The sequence below is a fragment of the Neltuma alba genome, unplaced genomic scaffold, assembly GCF_004799145.2.
Source record: "Neltuma alba isolate B1F8T4 unplaced genomic scaffold, ASM479914v2 tig00011773_pilon, whole genome shotgun sequence".
Taxonomy (NCBI): Eukaryota; Viridiplantae; Streptophyta; class Magnoliopsida; order Fabales; family Fabaceae; genus Neltuma; species Neltuma alba.
The window spans coordinates 211,367-228,927 of NW_021636396.1; the positions used below are offsets into that span (position 1 = coordinate 211,367).

Consider the following 17,561-nt stretch of genomic DNA (forward strand, 5'->3'; position numbering starts at 1 on the left):
GTTTCTGTCAATTTATTAATTATTAATAGGCACTCACTGGGGTTGCGTACGGTCCTATTGGCAGTGTAACCACGGAGAAGGAGGAACTTGACGAGCCATGAAGCGATGTAGCCCGAAGCACCAGTGACGCACATCACCTTTCCTCCACCTGCGTTGCTGCCCATACTCTCTCGAACTTCCTAAATTCTGGAAAAGTCAAACACTGAACAGCTTCATTTTATCAATTAAGTGTTTGCTGTGTGCCCTTCTTCTTTCCGTGTCCTCCAGCATTCCTTTTGGCTTTAGCTTGTTTTGTCTCAATCTGCGTTTTGATTTCCAACATTTGAAAGGCACTGAACATTCCTTTTCCCCGGTCTTGCTGAAAAGAGAAATGTAATTTTAATTTCAGGCCAATAGATTAATTATGCACTAAGGTACTGCCTCGTTAATTAGAGGGAGAATCACTGGGAGATCTTTGAAAAAGAAAAACAATATAATTACTAAAAAGTATAAAACACAATGGAGCAACTGAGCAACTCAAATTTGTCATTTTTTATACTAAAACTTGTCATTACAACTTATAAGGTGCTAAGTTGTTATAGAATTTTTGAATAATTATCTTTTTACCATAGAAGTTAGAACTTTATAATAATTCTCCCTTAACTAAACTCAGATCCTCCTCAATTAATCTCACCATTTGCCTCTACTTAAAAAAAATTCCGTCAGTCCCTTTTTATAAGTAACTTCAGACTAAATCATGTAGATCAAAAAGTTAATTAAAATTGGTTAAAGACAATAATATATAAAAATTGTAAGTTTTTTCTTCAAAATACCTTATTTATGATAGAGATAGTATAAGAAAGCGAATAAGAAAATTATTATAATAAAGAGAATTATGAAAGAGAGAGAATATGTGATGGAGAGAGATTATATTAAAATATAATCTTTAGAACATTTATTATCTAGAAAAATGATGTTTTAGGAAACAAAAAATAAATACATTAACCATTAAAATAAATAGTTTATAAGGGTAAGCTGGAAAATTTACTGCAAAAATTTAAGATGACTTGTAAATATTGATTATATTTAGAAACAAGGATCAACAAGCTGTTAGTTGAGGTGGTAGCGGCTTAACCCCCCTAAGGAGAAGAATACAAGTTCAAATCTCGAGAAATATATTTGTTGGGAGGGCTATTCCTTAACTGCTATAGGCCCGAAATGGATTAATTTCAAAAGAGACGAAGAGAATGGTAGTTGTTGCTTATAAAAAAGAACAGAGAGAGTATATTTTGTAAAATAAAAGTTATTTCACATATTTTTCCTACGGAGTATAAAATCATTAACAAAAAAAACAAAGACAATAAAATGCTCTGGAAATTGTCAAATGACAAATCAGTATAAGTTAATCTTAAAATCTCATATCAAACCACTTATACTATTTTGGAATTTTTAAGTCTTGCAAAATGATGCAAATGCCTTTTGCTATGTACCCCCCCCCCCAATAATGCCACCTTAGCACCTTGGCACTAGTGACCCCTTCGACAACCGGCAGAGCTCTAATGACTGGTTGTCAGAGATCTGATGATTACTATTACTTAAGTATTGATTACTCTTATTTAGTTATAGACTATATTTATTTATAAAAATCTGAGGGATAATTAATTTCCGGGTCCATATAGTTTAATTTCATCTGATTTTTAATTAGGTTCTTATAAATTTTTTTCTTTTTATCAGGTCCTTTTACTTTCATGTGTTTTTAATTAGATCTCTCCATTTTTTTCCTTTTTATTAGGTCCATATAGTTTCATTTATTTTTTAATTAGGTCCTTTGTAGTTTTAAAAAAATTATTTATTAACTTTATTCTTTAAAATTAATTTCATTTTTAAATTAATAATTATATAATTGGACAAAATAATTAATATAATCATTTAGTAATTAATAATGAATCAGAACAATCAATTCTACTTAACTATAAATTATTTATAATTATATTCTAATTTTAGAAAATTTTATTATTATAATTTGAATTTTATAATTATAAAAATTAGAATTGAAAAATAAATAATATATATTTAACTAAAAATTTAAAAGAATATTAACATAAGATTGTTATAATAATTTATTATTTATAGAATATTATTATTTATAGAATAAAGAATAAAAACTACAAGAATCTAATTAAAAATAAAGTAAAGAAATAAGGATCTGATAAAAAGAAAAAAATTATAAGGATCAAATTAAAAACATGTGAAAGTATAAGGACCTGATAAAAAGAAAAAAAAATTATAGGGACTTGATTAAAAACCGGTAAAAGTATAAGGATCTGATAAAAAGAAAAAAAGTATAAGGATCTAATTAAGAACATGTGAAACTATAAGGACTTGTATATTAATTATCCCAAAATCTGATAACTACTCTTATTTAGTTATTAATTACTCTAATATTGTGATTAAATACTTTTATTTTAAAAAATTTAGTAACTACTCTTGTTTAACTATTAACTATTCTAGTTTTGCTATTGACTACTTTTGTTTCAAAAATTCAAAAGATCTATTAAATATTGTTAGAGATCTAATAACTACTTTTGTTTAGCTATTTATTATTTTTATGTAGTTAATAGCTATACAAAGATAGTTATCAAAACTGTGAAAATAAAAACAGTTTCTAACAAAATTAGAGTAGTTAATAGCTAAACAAAAATAATTAGTAAGAATATAAATACAATGTTGTCATTTCACAAATTTAAAAATTCCAAAATTACATAAAAGATTTGAGTTGAGATTTTGAAGACCCATCCTAAGCGATCCGTTTGGAAACGGTTTTTTTTTTTTTTAACGCGTACCCATAGCAGGTCCACCATTTTTTAAGTTTTTAAAAAAAGAATCTTAGGTTTTTTTGTTATTCTGAAAAAATAACTCAACTAATTAACAATAATGGGGATTTATTGTCAACTAATTAACAATAATCGCCAAGTATTGTCAACCAACACTTGGCGATGACGTGGACAAGGCGATGACATGGCGGCTCCTAATGATGGACACGTGACGATGACGTGAACACTATGATGACGTGGCTACATGGGAGAGAGGAAGGGTTGAAGTGGCATCCAATGATGGATATGTGGCGCGATGACAAGAATGAAGAGATGACGTGGCAACATGGGGGAGAGAGAGAGGACTTGGTGAGGTGACAGCCATTAATGACGTGGCGGCTCATAATGATGGACACGTGGCGCGATGACATCGATGAAGAGATGGCGTGGCAACATGGGAGAGAGAGAGAGAGAGGAGTTGGTGAGGTGGCAGCCATTGATGACGTGGCGGCTCAGAGTGATGGACACATGGCAATGATGTGGTATTTTAAACTTACAAAATAAAAAAATTTAGCAACAAATTAGTGACAGAAATTTCCGTCACAAATCCATCATTATTTTATGACAGAATTTTTGTGAGATATCCGTCACTAATTTTCGTCGCTAATCTATTAGTAATCTGCAGCAACGGAATTTTAAATTCCGTTACTAATTATTTAGTGATGGTGGAATTAGTGACGGAAAAAATTCCGTCGCTAGTTCCCTTGCTAACTGAATTCTATCACTAATCCGTCACTAATTTTGATTAGTGACAGAAATTCCGTCACTAAATTGGATCACTAATTTGTTTTTTTTTTTTTTTTGGTAGTGGAAGCTTGGCTTGATTAGCTGAGGTCCGTAAAGTTTCTTTTATGAATGTCTATTATCTGGAAGGCGTACTAATATTACTGGGTGCTTCTGTTTCTTGTTGCGTTCAGATCTGTAGAAGAAACATAACCAAGCCCAACATTTGCAGAATTTCCATTAGTCAGACTGGCAAGATTGTTTTTATTTGGCATTGTCCGCCATGTCTTTTGTTGGTTTAAAAAACTTAGCATAAAGTGTACCCAACACTCCTAAAGATTTTTGGAGGTGCAACCAGCACCCTAAAAAATTTAGTAGTGCAATTTTGCCTCTGTTAAAAATGAAACAATTTTACCTCTCACTAACAGAAAAATAAATGGATGTTAATCTGAGTTATAGATAAGCGTCATATTTTAATAAAATAATGACATGTAATCAGGTAAAGGTGTAGTTTTAATTTTGATATCATTTCTCATGTGCAGTTTTACTCTTGGTTTTTTTTAAGATGCAATTTTACTCTTTATCTTCTTTTTTTTTTGTATTCCACAATAAAAAATTAGGGACAAAATTATACCTGAAAAATAAGATTAGGGTTAAAATTGTACCATTAAAAAGATTAGAAACAAAATTACAGGTGAGAAAGAAAATCAGGATTAAAACTACACCTTTATCCTTAATTAAAATGCCACCTATACATATACATATATACATATATATTTTGTTTTTTTTGGGGGGGGGGGTGGGTTTCATTTGCACGGGTTAATCTGGTATCGTCTGGGGCTTAGGCTCGTGACTGGGGAGAACTCGCTGCCAAAAATGGTGGTGTGCTTCGGAAGGCCTCTTCAGATTAACTCATGCAAATGCAAGTCCTTTTTCTAAATACAGGTGGTATCTTAATTAAGAGTTAAGGTACAATATTAACAACTAAGTTTATATCAAAAGACGCTAGGCACTTTAAAGTTTTTTTAGTATAAAAATAAATGTAAAATTATCAAAAGGGGAAAAAAATAACAACGTGGTTAATGTCTGTTACTTGTCTGTTAGTTAGGCCCACAAAATTAGGTTTAAGGTGTGCTTTTTAATAATAAAGTTAAAAGTAATGGGCATTGTTAGTTAGGCCCACAAAATTAGGTTTAAGGTGTGTTTTTAACCGATCTAACCGTTTCAACCATGACTCGCTGATCTTTTCTGTTCGACATCCGGTTCGGCTTTTAAAACATTGATTTGTACCCTCTTTTTGCATATCAAAGAATGCATTAAATTGATAGAATTTTTCACATTAACTCCTATTAAAGAAGGAGTATTGAGAAAATATGGTGTATATTTTTTCTCTCCTATTTATTCAATATGGTAAAATTGAAGAAATGTCATTAAATACTCTACAAATGACTTATATTTTAAAATAAACTTTTTTCCCTACAAATTCCTTTCTAGCTTGTAAAAAAAATTTTCTCGTACAAGTGACTTAGAATGTAAAAATAAAATGATGGTTCTCAACTTTTTCGTAGTTTCTCACAAACAAAGCAGCCCTCCCTTGAGCAATTTTGAGCAATTTGATGCTTTCTTCCTGTAGATTTAAAATTTTGTGACATTAAATAGAAGATAAACGAAAACAAAACAATAAATATAAGGCAAACATGAGAGAAAAAAACACTAATTTTACTAAATAAAACAAATTAGTATGTACGTAGTCAATCTATTTTTCAATATTAAGAATTATATTTAAGAATGAAGGAAGAATGATTATCCGATAATAGAAGTAGAGCATGTTTTGGAGGAAAACCTTAAATTCCAAAGCATGAATTGATGAAAAAGCTTTTTATTTTTTTTTCCTTCTGAGCACAAATATCCTCTTACTGAAAATAATTCTATTGATGACATTATCAGATACTAAATGTGGGTGTCTCCCAACGAGATTTGAAACTTAACCTGATGAAGAAGCTTTTGAACAAAGTGAAAGATGCTTCATTGATAATGGGTGATTCTTTCGTAAAAGTAGATGCTGATGCCTAATGCGCAAGAAATTCTCACATTGTATGGTCCTTCTTTTCAAAAGTAGATGCCATTATTGTTCTCATTTTCATCTCATATCTCACTCTGATTATTGCCAGTTCTGCGTGTAATTGCTTGCTTGGAAACTAGGATTCCCTCTGAAACAGAGAGGTAAGCTTCTGCGTTCTCTTGTTAATTATTCTTGCGTTTCAGTTATTGCTATTTAATACTATCTCCTTTTGGTCTTTCATATAAAAACTAGTATAAGATCAATCAGCTTTATTTAAATTTATATTTTTTCCTCCAAATATTGCTATTGATGCAAGAGTTAATAAAATCTTTTGAGAGGGAAAAACAGAAGAAGCTTGGCTTGATTAGTTGAGGTCGACAAAGTCTCTTTTATGAATATCTCTTATCTGGAAGGTGTACTGATATTACTGGGTGCTTCTGTTTCTTGCTGCGTTCAGATCTGGAGAAGAAACATAACCAAGCCCAACATTTGCAGAATTTCCATCAGTCAGATTGGTAAGGTTGTTTTTATTTGGCATTGTCCGCCATGTCTTTTTTTTATTAAAAAAACTTAGAATAAAGTGTTGGGACTCCTAAAGATTTTTGGAGGTGCAACCAGTAAAAAATTTAGTAATGCAATTTGCTTCTGTTAAAAATGAAACAATTTTACCCCTCACTAACAGAAAAATAATCAGGTAAAGGTGTAATTTTAATTCTGATATCAATTCTCATGTTAAGTTTTACTCTTGATTTTTTTTAAGATGCAATTTTACTCTTTATCTTTTTTTTTTTTTTGGTATTGTACAATCAAAGACTAGGGATAAAATTATACGTAAGAAATAAGATTAGGGTTAAAATTGTACAGCTAAAAAGATTGGAAACAAAATTACACATGAGAAAGAAAATCAGGATTAAAACTACATCTTTACCCTTAATTAAAATGCCACCTGTGTTTTTTTGGGATTGGGGGGAAGGGTTAATCTGTTATCGACTGGGGCTTAGGCTTGTGACTGGGGAGAACTCGTTGGCAAAAATGGTAGTGTGCTACTGAAGGCCTCTTCAGATTAACTCGTGTAAATGCAAGCCCTTTTTCTAAATACAGGGGGCATTTTAATTAAGAGTTAAGGTGTAATTTTAATAACTAAATTTACACCACAGGATGCTAGGCATTTTAAAGTTTTTTTATTACAAAAATATACATAAAATTTTCTGTTTTAAAAGGAGGTAAAATAACAATACGGTTGATGTCTGTTACTTTTCTGTTAGTGGGGCCCACAAAATTAGGTTTAAGGTGTGTTTTTAGCAACAAAATTAAAACTAATGAGCATTGGGCACTATAAAGACGTTAATGGCATTTTTATTCTATTTTTTTTTTTATAACTTCATGTATATTTTTGTGACAAAAAAAAATTATGGTGCCTTATGCCCCTTTAAGGGACTCCCTTAATGTAAACTTAGTTGTCAAAATTACATCTTAAACCTTTAATTAATTACATGCCATTATTTTATTAAAATATGATGCTTATCTGTCAGTGGGCTTCACATCCCTTTATCTTTCTGTTAGGGAGAGGTAGAATTGCTCCGTTTTTAATATATGGGGCAACACTGCACCTCAAAATTTTCCAGATGCTGGGTTTACCTCCAAAAAATGTGGGGATTCTAAATGCACCTTTATCCAAAAACTTATAATTACAGCAATATCAAAAATATCTTATGATTTAGAGTAATAAATTTATGCCAGGAGAAGGAAAGTGCTAAAGCTTGCTAACGTTACTTTTATGAAAAGATAATTGATCAAATAACGTTGATAAAAATACTTGATTAAAATTAGTTAGATATAATAAATATATAGAAATATAACGTTTTTCATAAATACCCTTAAGAGAGCGTAAGAGAGAGAATTTATCATCTAAATAATTTATCTTAATAAATGTAATGAGATTAAGGCCAGTAATTAAGTGGGAGCAAACTAAGAAATTAACAAAAAATTGAAAAGAACTTTTAAGTGTGTCTCATAAATGGTAAACATGTGATACTCAAAAATTGTTTCTTCTAAAATGAAATGAAGGGTGTAGTAACCACTCGCTGTTTGGTCGAGTGGTATGTGTTTGTGTGTGGAGTGCATGTTGTGGGTTTGAGTCTACTCCTTGTAACTCAAAAAAAATATTTAACTCCATAAATTATTGTTGAAAAAATTAATTATTTTATCTCTATAATCTCAAGTTGATTAAAATTTAGTTAAGTTGAGCTCTTTCAAATCAATCACTTAAATTTCAACCATTTAATTGGTTGGTCTCTACACTACCAGCAAATCATCCACTCTTTTATGGAATAAGTTGTGACCGAGCCATAAAATGCAGGCACTAACAGATAAACGGCTAAAACGTGAAAAATTGAATTGCACGGAGTTAAACTTTAATGATTAAATTGTAATTAAGTTAAAACTATGGAGACTTAACAACTAATTTTCCCATTATTATTATTATTTGCTGAAAATATCTTTTCCTGCCGATAATTACCACATGCACCTCTTCATTTCAACTTGCCCTTGTGCTGTCATTATTTGTTTCATAATATCCATTAATGATCTTTTCTACAAAAATTACAAACATAATGACTTTAGGGACTCAGTTGAAAAGTGGACACAGGCGCCAACTTTTCGTATAATTAAAGTTGCCCTATATAATTCTCTGTTTAATTAAGTAAAATACCAATTATTTATTTTCATGGCGTTTTAAAGTTATATCGTCACCATATATACCTGGGCTACATTGTGTGTTTTCAGTGGCAATGGATGTTGCTGCTTCTGTGACGGGTAATATACTGACCAAGTTAGTAGATATAGCAATACCTCACGCTTGCTATCCTTTCCACTTCAACAAGTATGTCAAAGAGCTTGAAACGGAAAAAGATAACCTGCAATCAAAAATACAAGAGGTTCTAGATCGTGCTAAAGATGTGAGGAAGAATAGTCATAAGGTTGTTGGTAAAGTTGAGAAGTGGATGGATGCAGCAGACTCTTTGATGGCGAAGGTGGTGGAGCTGCAAGAGAAAACAAAGAAAAGAAACAAGATGCCTTGTCTTAAGCGTTGTCCAAACTTGATTAGTCGTTATAATTTGGCAAAGCAGCTTCAAGAGAAGCTAAATGAAATTAGAAAGCACAATGAAGTTGAATTCTCAGAGTTTTCTCGACTTACTTCACTTGTAGGCATGGACTACTTTTCTTCACAAGATTTTGTGGCCTTTGACAGTAGAAAGGGAGCTTATGAGGACCTTTTGAGTGTTATTAAGGATGATAAGATTCATATGATAGGATTGTGTGGCATGGGCGGGTCTGGGAAAACAACTTTGGTGAAAGAAGTGGGCAAAGAAGTAGAGAAATTTTTTGACAGAGTAGTCTTTGTGGTTTTGTCCAATACCATTGATGTAAGAAAACTACAAAGCGAGATTGCCAGCCAACTAAAGTTGGAATTCAAAGAGGAAGAGACACAAGGGAGAGCTAGGCGCTTGTCCATGAGATTGAGCAGTGGTGAAAGGTTTTTGATCATTCTGGATTACATATGGAAGAAGCTGAATTTTGAGGATATAGGGATTCCTACTGCTAATAATCAAATGGGTTGTACTACTCTTATAACCACACGCAAATTTGATGTATGTGAATTGATGAATTGTGCAAAAACAATTCACTTGGAATGTTTAACTGGGGATGATTCCTGGGCCCTTTAATTTTTCAAAAGCATACTGGGTTATTTGACAACTCCTCTGAATCCTTTAAGGATATAGCACAAAAAATTATAAAAGAATGTTGTGGTTTACCTATTGCAATTGCAGCAGTAGCCAGTACTTTAAAGGATAGACCTTATGACGACTGGGTTGATGCATTGAAAACATTGGGAGATCCACAGTGGGTAGATATTGAAGAAGGTCTAAGAAGTACTTATGGATGTCTTCGACTAAGCTATGATAATTTAGATAACGAAGTGCCTAAATCATTTTTTACATTGTGTTCCGTGTATCCAGAAGATTCTGAAATTGAAATTGATCTCTTAGCCATAATTGGACTAGGGTTGGGTCTGGCTGGAGAGATTCCCTCATATTGGGCAAGGATAAAAGTGATGAATAAAGCCATAAAGAAGCTTATAGATTCTTGTTTACTACTAAAAGTTCATGGTGAAGATGGAAGTCATTGCATCAAAATGCATGACTTGGTTCGTGATGTAGCTCTATGGATAGCAAAAAAGGAGAATAAGTTGATTATGGGACAATTAAAAGAGGATATGATAATGGAGGACCATGCAGTAAGATATTTATGCATTGAAGATGTTGATAAATATCCTAACAAGTTATGTTGTCCTGAACTTAAGTTTCTTTATGTCTCCATATACTCAAACCCTTGTGTGACTATACATAATGATTTTTTTAGTGGCACGGAGAAGCTCAGAGTTTTGATTCTTAAAAATACTAATTACCTTGGAAAAGATTCAATGGTTCTTCAATTACCCATTTTATTCCCCATGATAAAAAATTTGTGTTGCCTAATGCTATATTGTTGGGTACTCGGTGATATCTCTTTTATAGGGAGCTTAGAAACACTTGAGTCTCTTACCATCTGGGGTTGTTCTTTTGATGAATTGCCACAATGCATCATACAACAAAAAAAATTGAGATTTCTAGATTTATGTAGCTCCACAATTGAAAGGAATCCTTTTGAAGTAATGAGAAGATGTTCCCAATTGGAAGTATTGTATTTTTGTGGCAATAGTGGAAGAGACTGGGGAGACCAAAATAAAAATAGTGCTAAATTTTTTGAATAAATCAGCACTACCACATCAACATTGGAGAGTTATTGCATACATTTTGGCAGTAATGATGAAGATTTTTGGGTTCATGCAAGTGCATCTTATTGTCATCCTTTTGTTGCAAGAAGTTTATATATTGAAAACTTCGAGAATTGTATTTCATCTGCAACTAGTATGGATATGATGAGACAGGCAAAGACTCTATCTTTGAGGGGAATCCTTAGTAGTTGCAAAAATATCATTCCTGACCTGTGGCAAAAAATAGGAGGAGGTATGAATGAGTTGACTCTCCTTGAACTTCTTGAATCCGATGGGATAGAATGCGTGATAGGCTATGTAGCTAATCCAAGTCAAGTTGGATTCATCTCCAATTTGACTCGTCTAGCTCTTTCAAAGCTGAAGAATCTGAAGACTTTGAATAGTGGTGAGCTTCCTCAAGGCCTTTTTGCAAACTTGGAGGAACTTGATATAAAAAACTGTGATTCGCTTGAGCAGGTACTGACAGAAGATGAGAAAGAAATAGTTGATGGAAGTGAATATCAAAGTTATGAAAATGCATTCCCAAAATTGAAAAGACTTATAATATCGGATTGCAAAAAACTAGAATACTTAATGCCTATCTCTTTCGCAAAGAGCCTTACACATTTGGAACATTTATATGTGGCTGGAAGTGATGAATTAAGAAGTGTGTTTGGCCAATCTCTTTATGAAGGCTTAAATCTAAATAGGCCTCAAATGATTGAGTTTTCTGCTCTGGAGTATCTTCAACTTAGGAAAATGCCAAATATCATTAGTATATGTCCTGAAAATTATCATCTGACGTGGCCTTCTTTGAAATTGTTGGATTCATATCAATGTCCACGGTTAAATATAAAGTTTACCAATTATCGGGTTGGATATGGTGGATTGAGACAAGAGGATGATCAGATGATTTCTGAGGTATTATTCTTTCATTTTTAAGTTTCTAAGACCATTCATATAATCTATCATCATCAATATAAAAAATACTCCTCTAGTCCTTAATATATGATCTAATTATTGAGTTAATTTTAGTCCTAAATATAAGATCTATTTCTCATATTTATCAATTTTTTCTAAATTATCTCTATGGATCTCTCTCAACCATAATCAAATAGAAGAGAGAGAGAGGATATTAAGCAAGATGATTATGGTATTTTAGGAAAAAAACTATCATATTTTTTATTATTAACTAGTTACCTAACTCCCTTAATCTAATCAAATTAGTTAAATAGGTCTCATATTAAGAACTGGAAGAGTATTAAATTTATATATATTACCATACTATATACTCACTATTCGTGAAAGAAACTTTATCTAGTCATATTAATTTAATATAATCACAGCATGTGTACTTATCTAATTTTTCTATAATATTAATTTGTTAATTGTCTATACCGGGTGACGCTATAATTTTCAAATTTTAATTACTACATTTGACTTGTTTTTCACCTTTACAGGACCAATCAAAGGTGGTTGTGGCCTTTCAAGAAACTTTACAGCGACTACATGTTTCACATAATGATGAAGCAGAAGTTTTTTTTTTGATGTAGAACAGCTTCCTATCAATAGACAACAAATAAACTTGAGTTTATATGATCTTTTTTTGGTTGGTCTGCCCAAATTAAGGCATATATGGAGGGGTCCCAAAAATTCTTTACTCCTTTAACATCTTCAATGGTTAAAACTATTCAAGTGTGGAAATTTGAAAGAAGTATTCCCTTCATTCATCTTGAAAGACCTCCCGCAACTGAGGGAACTTCACATTGAAGGCTGTGATGAGTTGGAGAAAATCATTGAAGAAGACGATCAAAATGTGTCAACCTCTCCACAACTTGTCTTCCCAAGACTTGTTTCAATAATGATCAAATATTGCCATAAGTTGAAATCCGTATTCCCTAAGATCTCTACATGCGGAGTGATCCCAAATCTAAAGGCACTGTCCATAGAAGATGCACCTGTACTAGACCAAGTATTTGGAGATGACACAACACACACATACCAGGATGTCACTCCAGCATTGAAATATGTTGTACTTTGGAAGCTTCCCTCACTCACTTCGATTGCTCCATCCATCGCTTTTCAAAATGTGACACACATTGTTGCGCTAGAATGTCCCAAACTATCTCTCACTTCCTCTATTACTCCTCTAGAAATGCTCGACGAATTGACAAAAGGTACTTCATAACTTGAATGTTATAGTAGCATCATGTTTGCATGTGCAATAGTATTTGTACATATACACATACACACATTTATATTACTTGCTTTGTTGACATGATATATAGCCATCTTTCTAAACTGAATACATGTATATAGTTCAATTAGATTTTCTACTTCTTACATACTTCAAGTGTGCTTAAAATTAAGTTTGTATATTTATATATAATATTCAACATCAATATTTTATCTACTTCAAATAATATTTTTTTTCAAATAGATATAATTTATTTGCATACAATTGTTATTTTAAATAATTTCTTTGTCCTTGATTATGCGATAGCATATCCTCTTCTTGGGTTTTTGGGGTGGTTGGAATATATTATTGACTCCTATTCCGAGAGAGAAACCACCCAACAGAGCAATAACCAGGAGTTGACATTCATTACTTCACCAAACTTTACAGAGGTATGCATATATCTTCCATTTCTTACTTGAAGCCCTGGCAAATCTGTTATATCTTTTGGATTTGGTATTGCCCATGCTTAATGGACATCATTATATATAATATATGATCTAGAATGCAATTTATTCACTCTTTCAGCTTACAAAATAAGAAAGAGTTAGAAGATCAAAGTACACAAAAGCGAGACATGTTAAGCAATTGGTTCAGTTGATATTGACTATCTTTTAACATGGTGTAGAATGTTGAAGGAGGAGTTGCAGAGTGTACTACATCAGAGAATGTTCAGATTGTTACTTCATTAGCTCATTCAGAACCGGGAAGCTCAACCAAAGTCAACCTAACTATCTTACTCTCTTACATCTAATGATTTTGTCTTTCTTCTGCTCGTGACGTTAGTTAACAATGTCTTGTTGGATATGGTGTCTCAGAGTATCAATCAAATAATGCCTGGTTCAGAGATATCTGCTGCAATGCCAACTTCATATTTACTTCCTCAATCGATTAGCGAGCCATCGACAAGTAATCCTGTAGATATATTTCTCCCTAAAATGCCTGATGATGAAACTGTAAGTGTCCTAAAAGCCTCAAGACTATAAAAGTATTTGTGACTAAGTTCCCTGTTAAGACTAACCTATTTGATTTTCGCCATACGTTCAATTATTTTTATATATGAGGAGTTGGTCAATGCGATGTCAACCAGTCAGTCAGTTTTGAAGGACCAGCAACAATCACTTGTGGAAATTGAAATTTTGAAAAAAGTAATTCCTCATGAAATCATAGAAATGCACGCGTGATTCATGTATATGGTGTAACTTATTCTCACCTTTTTCTTCTTTTTGAGCTATGTAGAATGTTAGAGATCTGGAAGGTCAGAGTACTCAAAAGGAAACCCTATTAAAGGAAAATGTAGGGATAAAATTCAACTCTCTACAAGCTAATTTAAACACCGAATACGTAAACCTTATAGGTGATGATTTATTCCTCTACAGGATGTTAAAGGAAGCTTTGAAGGTTCCCTGTCATCTGAGAAAGCTAAGATAACTACCTCATCAATTGATTCAAAATTAGCAAGCTTGCTGCCAGGAACCTTAGTTACTTCCTCAACAAACACAATTCCACATGTAAGCTTTCTAATACTTTTCTTGACCCAAACGTGATATCTTTTGTTGGCACTCACAAAACTGTCTGAGTCTTATACATAGTCACGATTCACGATCTTGTGGCTACAGAATCGTTGGCAATGATATGAGGATCGAAGAGAAGATTGATATATATTGCTTTTAAAATGATACATGGTTTGATAATGAGTTAAAAAGACTTGTATATGCAGCTTATATCTTTGTAGAAAGGAAAATATTGCTGTTGAAGCTTAGTCTCATGTTTTGTTTTTCAAATCCACTTTTTTGTTATTAGATTCAAAGTCAAATCGAGTTCAACCCAAGGAAGTCAGATGTTGAAAAAGATGGGAAGGTGATTCCTGTGATAAATCCTCAAGACTTGAAAGCTGATGATCTCATCAATATGCTTCAATCTATGGAGGATGATTATGGTGGTAGATCACCAATATCGTCTGCTTCTGCTGTTGCTGCCCCTGAAGATGAGCTTGTTGCAAAGGCCCTTGCTGACTTGGAAGACTGCTTGAAGATGTCTCTTAAGGACATAGCAACCTCAGAAGCCAATAGTCTTCGTCTACAAACAGCTCTCAACTTCTTGTCGCGCCTCTCCTTGGAAGATGGAGCTATATCCCGTGGAGTTATGGCTATGATAAAATCTATGCATAAAGATTTTCCTATCATTTTGTCTTCTTTCAAGCAAGCATTTGCCATTGTCAATAAATTTGCAGACCTTGAAGAAAGAGATATGAGGATCAAGGAGGAGCTAACTCAACGAAAGGAGGCTGCTATTGCTCTTCTTTCCAAAATGTCCAAGACCCAGAGGTTTATGGATGAAGCTGAAGAGAAGGAAGCTAGGCTGAAGGAGCAGATCTCTATGTTGGAGAAACAGAGAAAAGATTGTGAGGCTGAAATGTTGTCTCTTCAAGAGCAAAAGAGGAAGTATATTGCAGAAACAGAAGAGTTCAAGAAGGAGGCTGAGACTGTGAGAAAAGAGAAGTCTGAGATGGTGGAAGATCAAAGAAATGCTCGGCAACAATTGTTTGAGGCTGATCATAAATGGTCAGTCTTAGGCAGCCAGTTTGAGCAGAAAATTGCTAGCAGAAACCTCTCTTAATTCTTCTTCTGCTTACTTTGAAAGACCAAATAAAGTTTGAGAGGCTTTAATACAATTGTTGGACTATTAGTTTCTGTGGAATCTATGTTCTGTAATTTAGTTGACAGCTTATTTAATGAGCTATCTCGTTGAAGGCTTGAACTAAATTTTACAAGTTAATTACTTGGGTGAATCTTATTCCGTGCTTGGAAGCTCATTTGATAGTTAATGGTTTTGCAAGAAATGTCTGTATGTTTCTTTTCAAAAAAATAAAAAAAATTTCCATGAGTCGCGAATCCTATGATTTGATCCGGATAGTCATATGGGGGATCCAATGACATATTAATGGATCACATAAGCTTGAGTTTTCCAAACTCAAGTTTCTTTTCATCTCCGTGAAGGTCGAGACCGCAATATATGTAACCAATGAATTTTATGAAGGTATGAAGAAGCTTAATGTTTTGGTTCTTGAAAATGAAAATAATTCTGATAAAGGATCAATTCTACAATGGTCAAAGTTACTCCCTACGGTAAACAATCTCCACTGTCTGTTCCCATAGAAATGAGCATTGATTGACATGTCTTCTTTACAAAGCCTAGGAAGACTAACTCTCTCAAATTACAGTGGTATTGTTTCTATGAATTACCTGAGACTACATTCGTCATTGTTCTGTTCTTTGAATTAGTATTCATACTTTATTCTATTTTTTAATTTATCTGGATTTATATTTTTTTTTAAAAAAAATCTACTCCTCTGGTCCTTAATCTAGGACCTAACTAGGAAGTTAATATTAGTCCTATATGTAAAACTTATTTTACATATTTATCAATTTTTTCTCAAGTGAACCCTCTCCAACAATAATCAAGTAGCAGAGAAAGGAACGAAATTAAGAAAGACACTAGGGTGTTTTAAAAAAAATATATCTTATTAACTAATTTAACTAATATCCTTAATGTACTCAAATTAGTTAATTAAATCTTATGTTACGGACAAAAGGAGTATTATTTTGGGTTCTCTGATGTGGTATGGAAGAGGGAAGGTTAGGAATAGCCCGACACCCTTGCTACCAATTCTGTTTCTTTGCATAGCTTGGCTAAGAGAAAAATGTTGGAGAATCTATCATAATTAGGACCGGAGGTAGTATTATAATTTCTGATAAAAGGTATGGTGATATTTTCCAAAGAGAGTGATCCTTTTTAAAGTTCTACCGTGATTTGGCTTTAGCTCATGGTTTTTAGAAAGAGGACAAGGTAGTGTTTAATGATTTTATTAGTAGAACTGGAGATAGAGACTGGTGTCTCTTCTCTTCTTGTATAGTTCATGGAAGTTTACTTAAGTACTTAGTTTTCCCACTAATCTCTTGGGATCCTCATGAACCTCTGCTTTGCTCATTTTTAACGATCAGACTTGCCTGTCTTCATCAAGTTACCGTGCAGGGGAGTTCATGTTGTGAATCACAAATTTGTCTTTGGTCTTTTCTTTCCCTTGTTGTGTGATTTAGGTATTATGTGAACAAATCTTGGAACTTTTAATTCTTTCTGTTTTGCTGTTTTTTTCCTGGTAATTCTTGTTCATTCCTTTATCTCTTTCCTGAAATGTGGGTTAAATTTTAATTTTATTCAAGATTAAGATTTGGTGATTATCATATTTGTATTCTTCATGTCAGGCTTTTGATTGAGATTTATTTGGTGGGCAACAAATTTTTGATATTGGGCTATTGGAGTTGGGTGAAACTGGAGCAGGAAAATAACTCAGCTGCGGAATCTGATGAGGAGGGCATGTTTGAAAATACAATAAGATTATATTATATACTCCTCCGATCCTTAATATAAGACCAATTTTAGTGCAATTACAAAATGGGTCTTATATTTAGAACCAGAAGATTACCATGTTATAAGAAATTTAAAATGCTTATGTTTGGAATGCCATTTGAACGTTGTCATACTTCTTGTTAACAACAAATTATTATCTGAGTTTTTTTTTAGCTAACCCTCTAATATTCAAATGCAAGTTGAATTTTTATTTTTATTTTTATTTTTTCAGCTATCCCCCTAACATCCTCCCTTTCAATGATCAGATTCAAGATAATATTATTGTAAATGCATTACATTCAACACCAGAGGTCTAAAGTCATCCATCCCATAAAGCTGGCTCCTTAACCTTTCCTCATTTGATATTGTGTTGCTGTCTCAATTGTGGAACCTGATCATCCAAAAATTTGGGAAGTTCACAGGGATCAATTGAATCAGAAGGCAGAGCTAAACAATCAAATT

At 32.8% G+C, this 17,561-nt stretch overlaps 2 protein-coding genes across 2 annotated transcripts; both read left to right on the top strand.

The window, feature by feature from the left end:
* Positions 1-8,426: 8,426 nt before the first annotated feature.
* Positions 8,427-12,641, top strand: LOC114717738 (probable disease resistance protein At4g27220). The gene is made up of 6 exons (XM_028902935.1): positions 8,427-9,287; positions 9,413-9,569; positions 9,657-9,934; positions 10,628-11,374; positions 11,914-11,988; positions 12,150-12,641. Exons 1-6 carry the CDS (start codon positions 8,427-8,429, stop codon positions 12,639-12,641), a joined length of 2,610 nt encoding a protein of 869 aa, XP_028758768.1.
* A 1,127-nt stretch (positions 12,642-13,768) lies between these two features.
* Positions 13,769-15,308, top strand: LOC114717739 (uncharacterized). Its single transcript, XM_028902936.1, has 4 exons — positions 13,769-13,837; positions 13,929-13,985; positions 14,069-14,200; positions 14,493-15,308. The coding sequence occupies exons 1-4, from the start codon at positions 13,769-13,771 to the stop codon at positions 15,306-15,308; spliced, it is 1,074 nt and encodes a 357-aa protein (XP_028758769.1).
* Positions 15,309-17,561: the final 2,253 nt, after the last annotated feature.

Bases quoted from the DNA above. Each gene is read 5' to 3' on its own strand.
- LOC114717738 (XM_028902935.1), top strand. From the start codon at position 8,427: ATGGATGTTGCTGCTTCTGTGACGGGTAATATACTGACCAAGTTAGTA. The intron at 9,288-9,412 runs GTATGTGAATTG...GAATCCTTTAAG, and splicing joins TAACCACACGCAAATTTGAT to GATATAGCACAAAAAATTAT. The intron at 11,989-12,149 runs GTTTTTTTTTTG...AAACTATTCAAG, and splicing joins CACATAATGATGAAGCAGAA to TGTGGAAATTTGAAAGAAGT.
- LOC114717739 (XM_028902936.1), top strand. From the start codon at position 13,769: ATGTCAACCAGTCAGTCAGTTTTGAAGGACCAGCAACAATCACTTGTG. The intron at 13,838-13,928 runs GTAATTCCTCAT...TGAGCTATGTAG, and splicing joins AAATTGAAATTTTGAAAAAA to AATGTTAGAGATCTGGAAGG. The intron at 13,986-14,068 runs GTAGGGATAAAA...ATTCCTCTACAG, and splicing joins AAACCCTATTAAAGGAAAAT to GATGTTAAAGGAAGCTTTGA.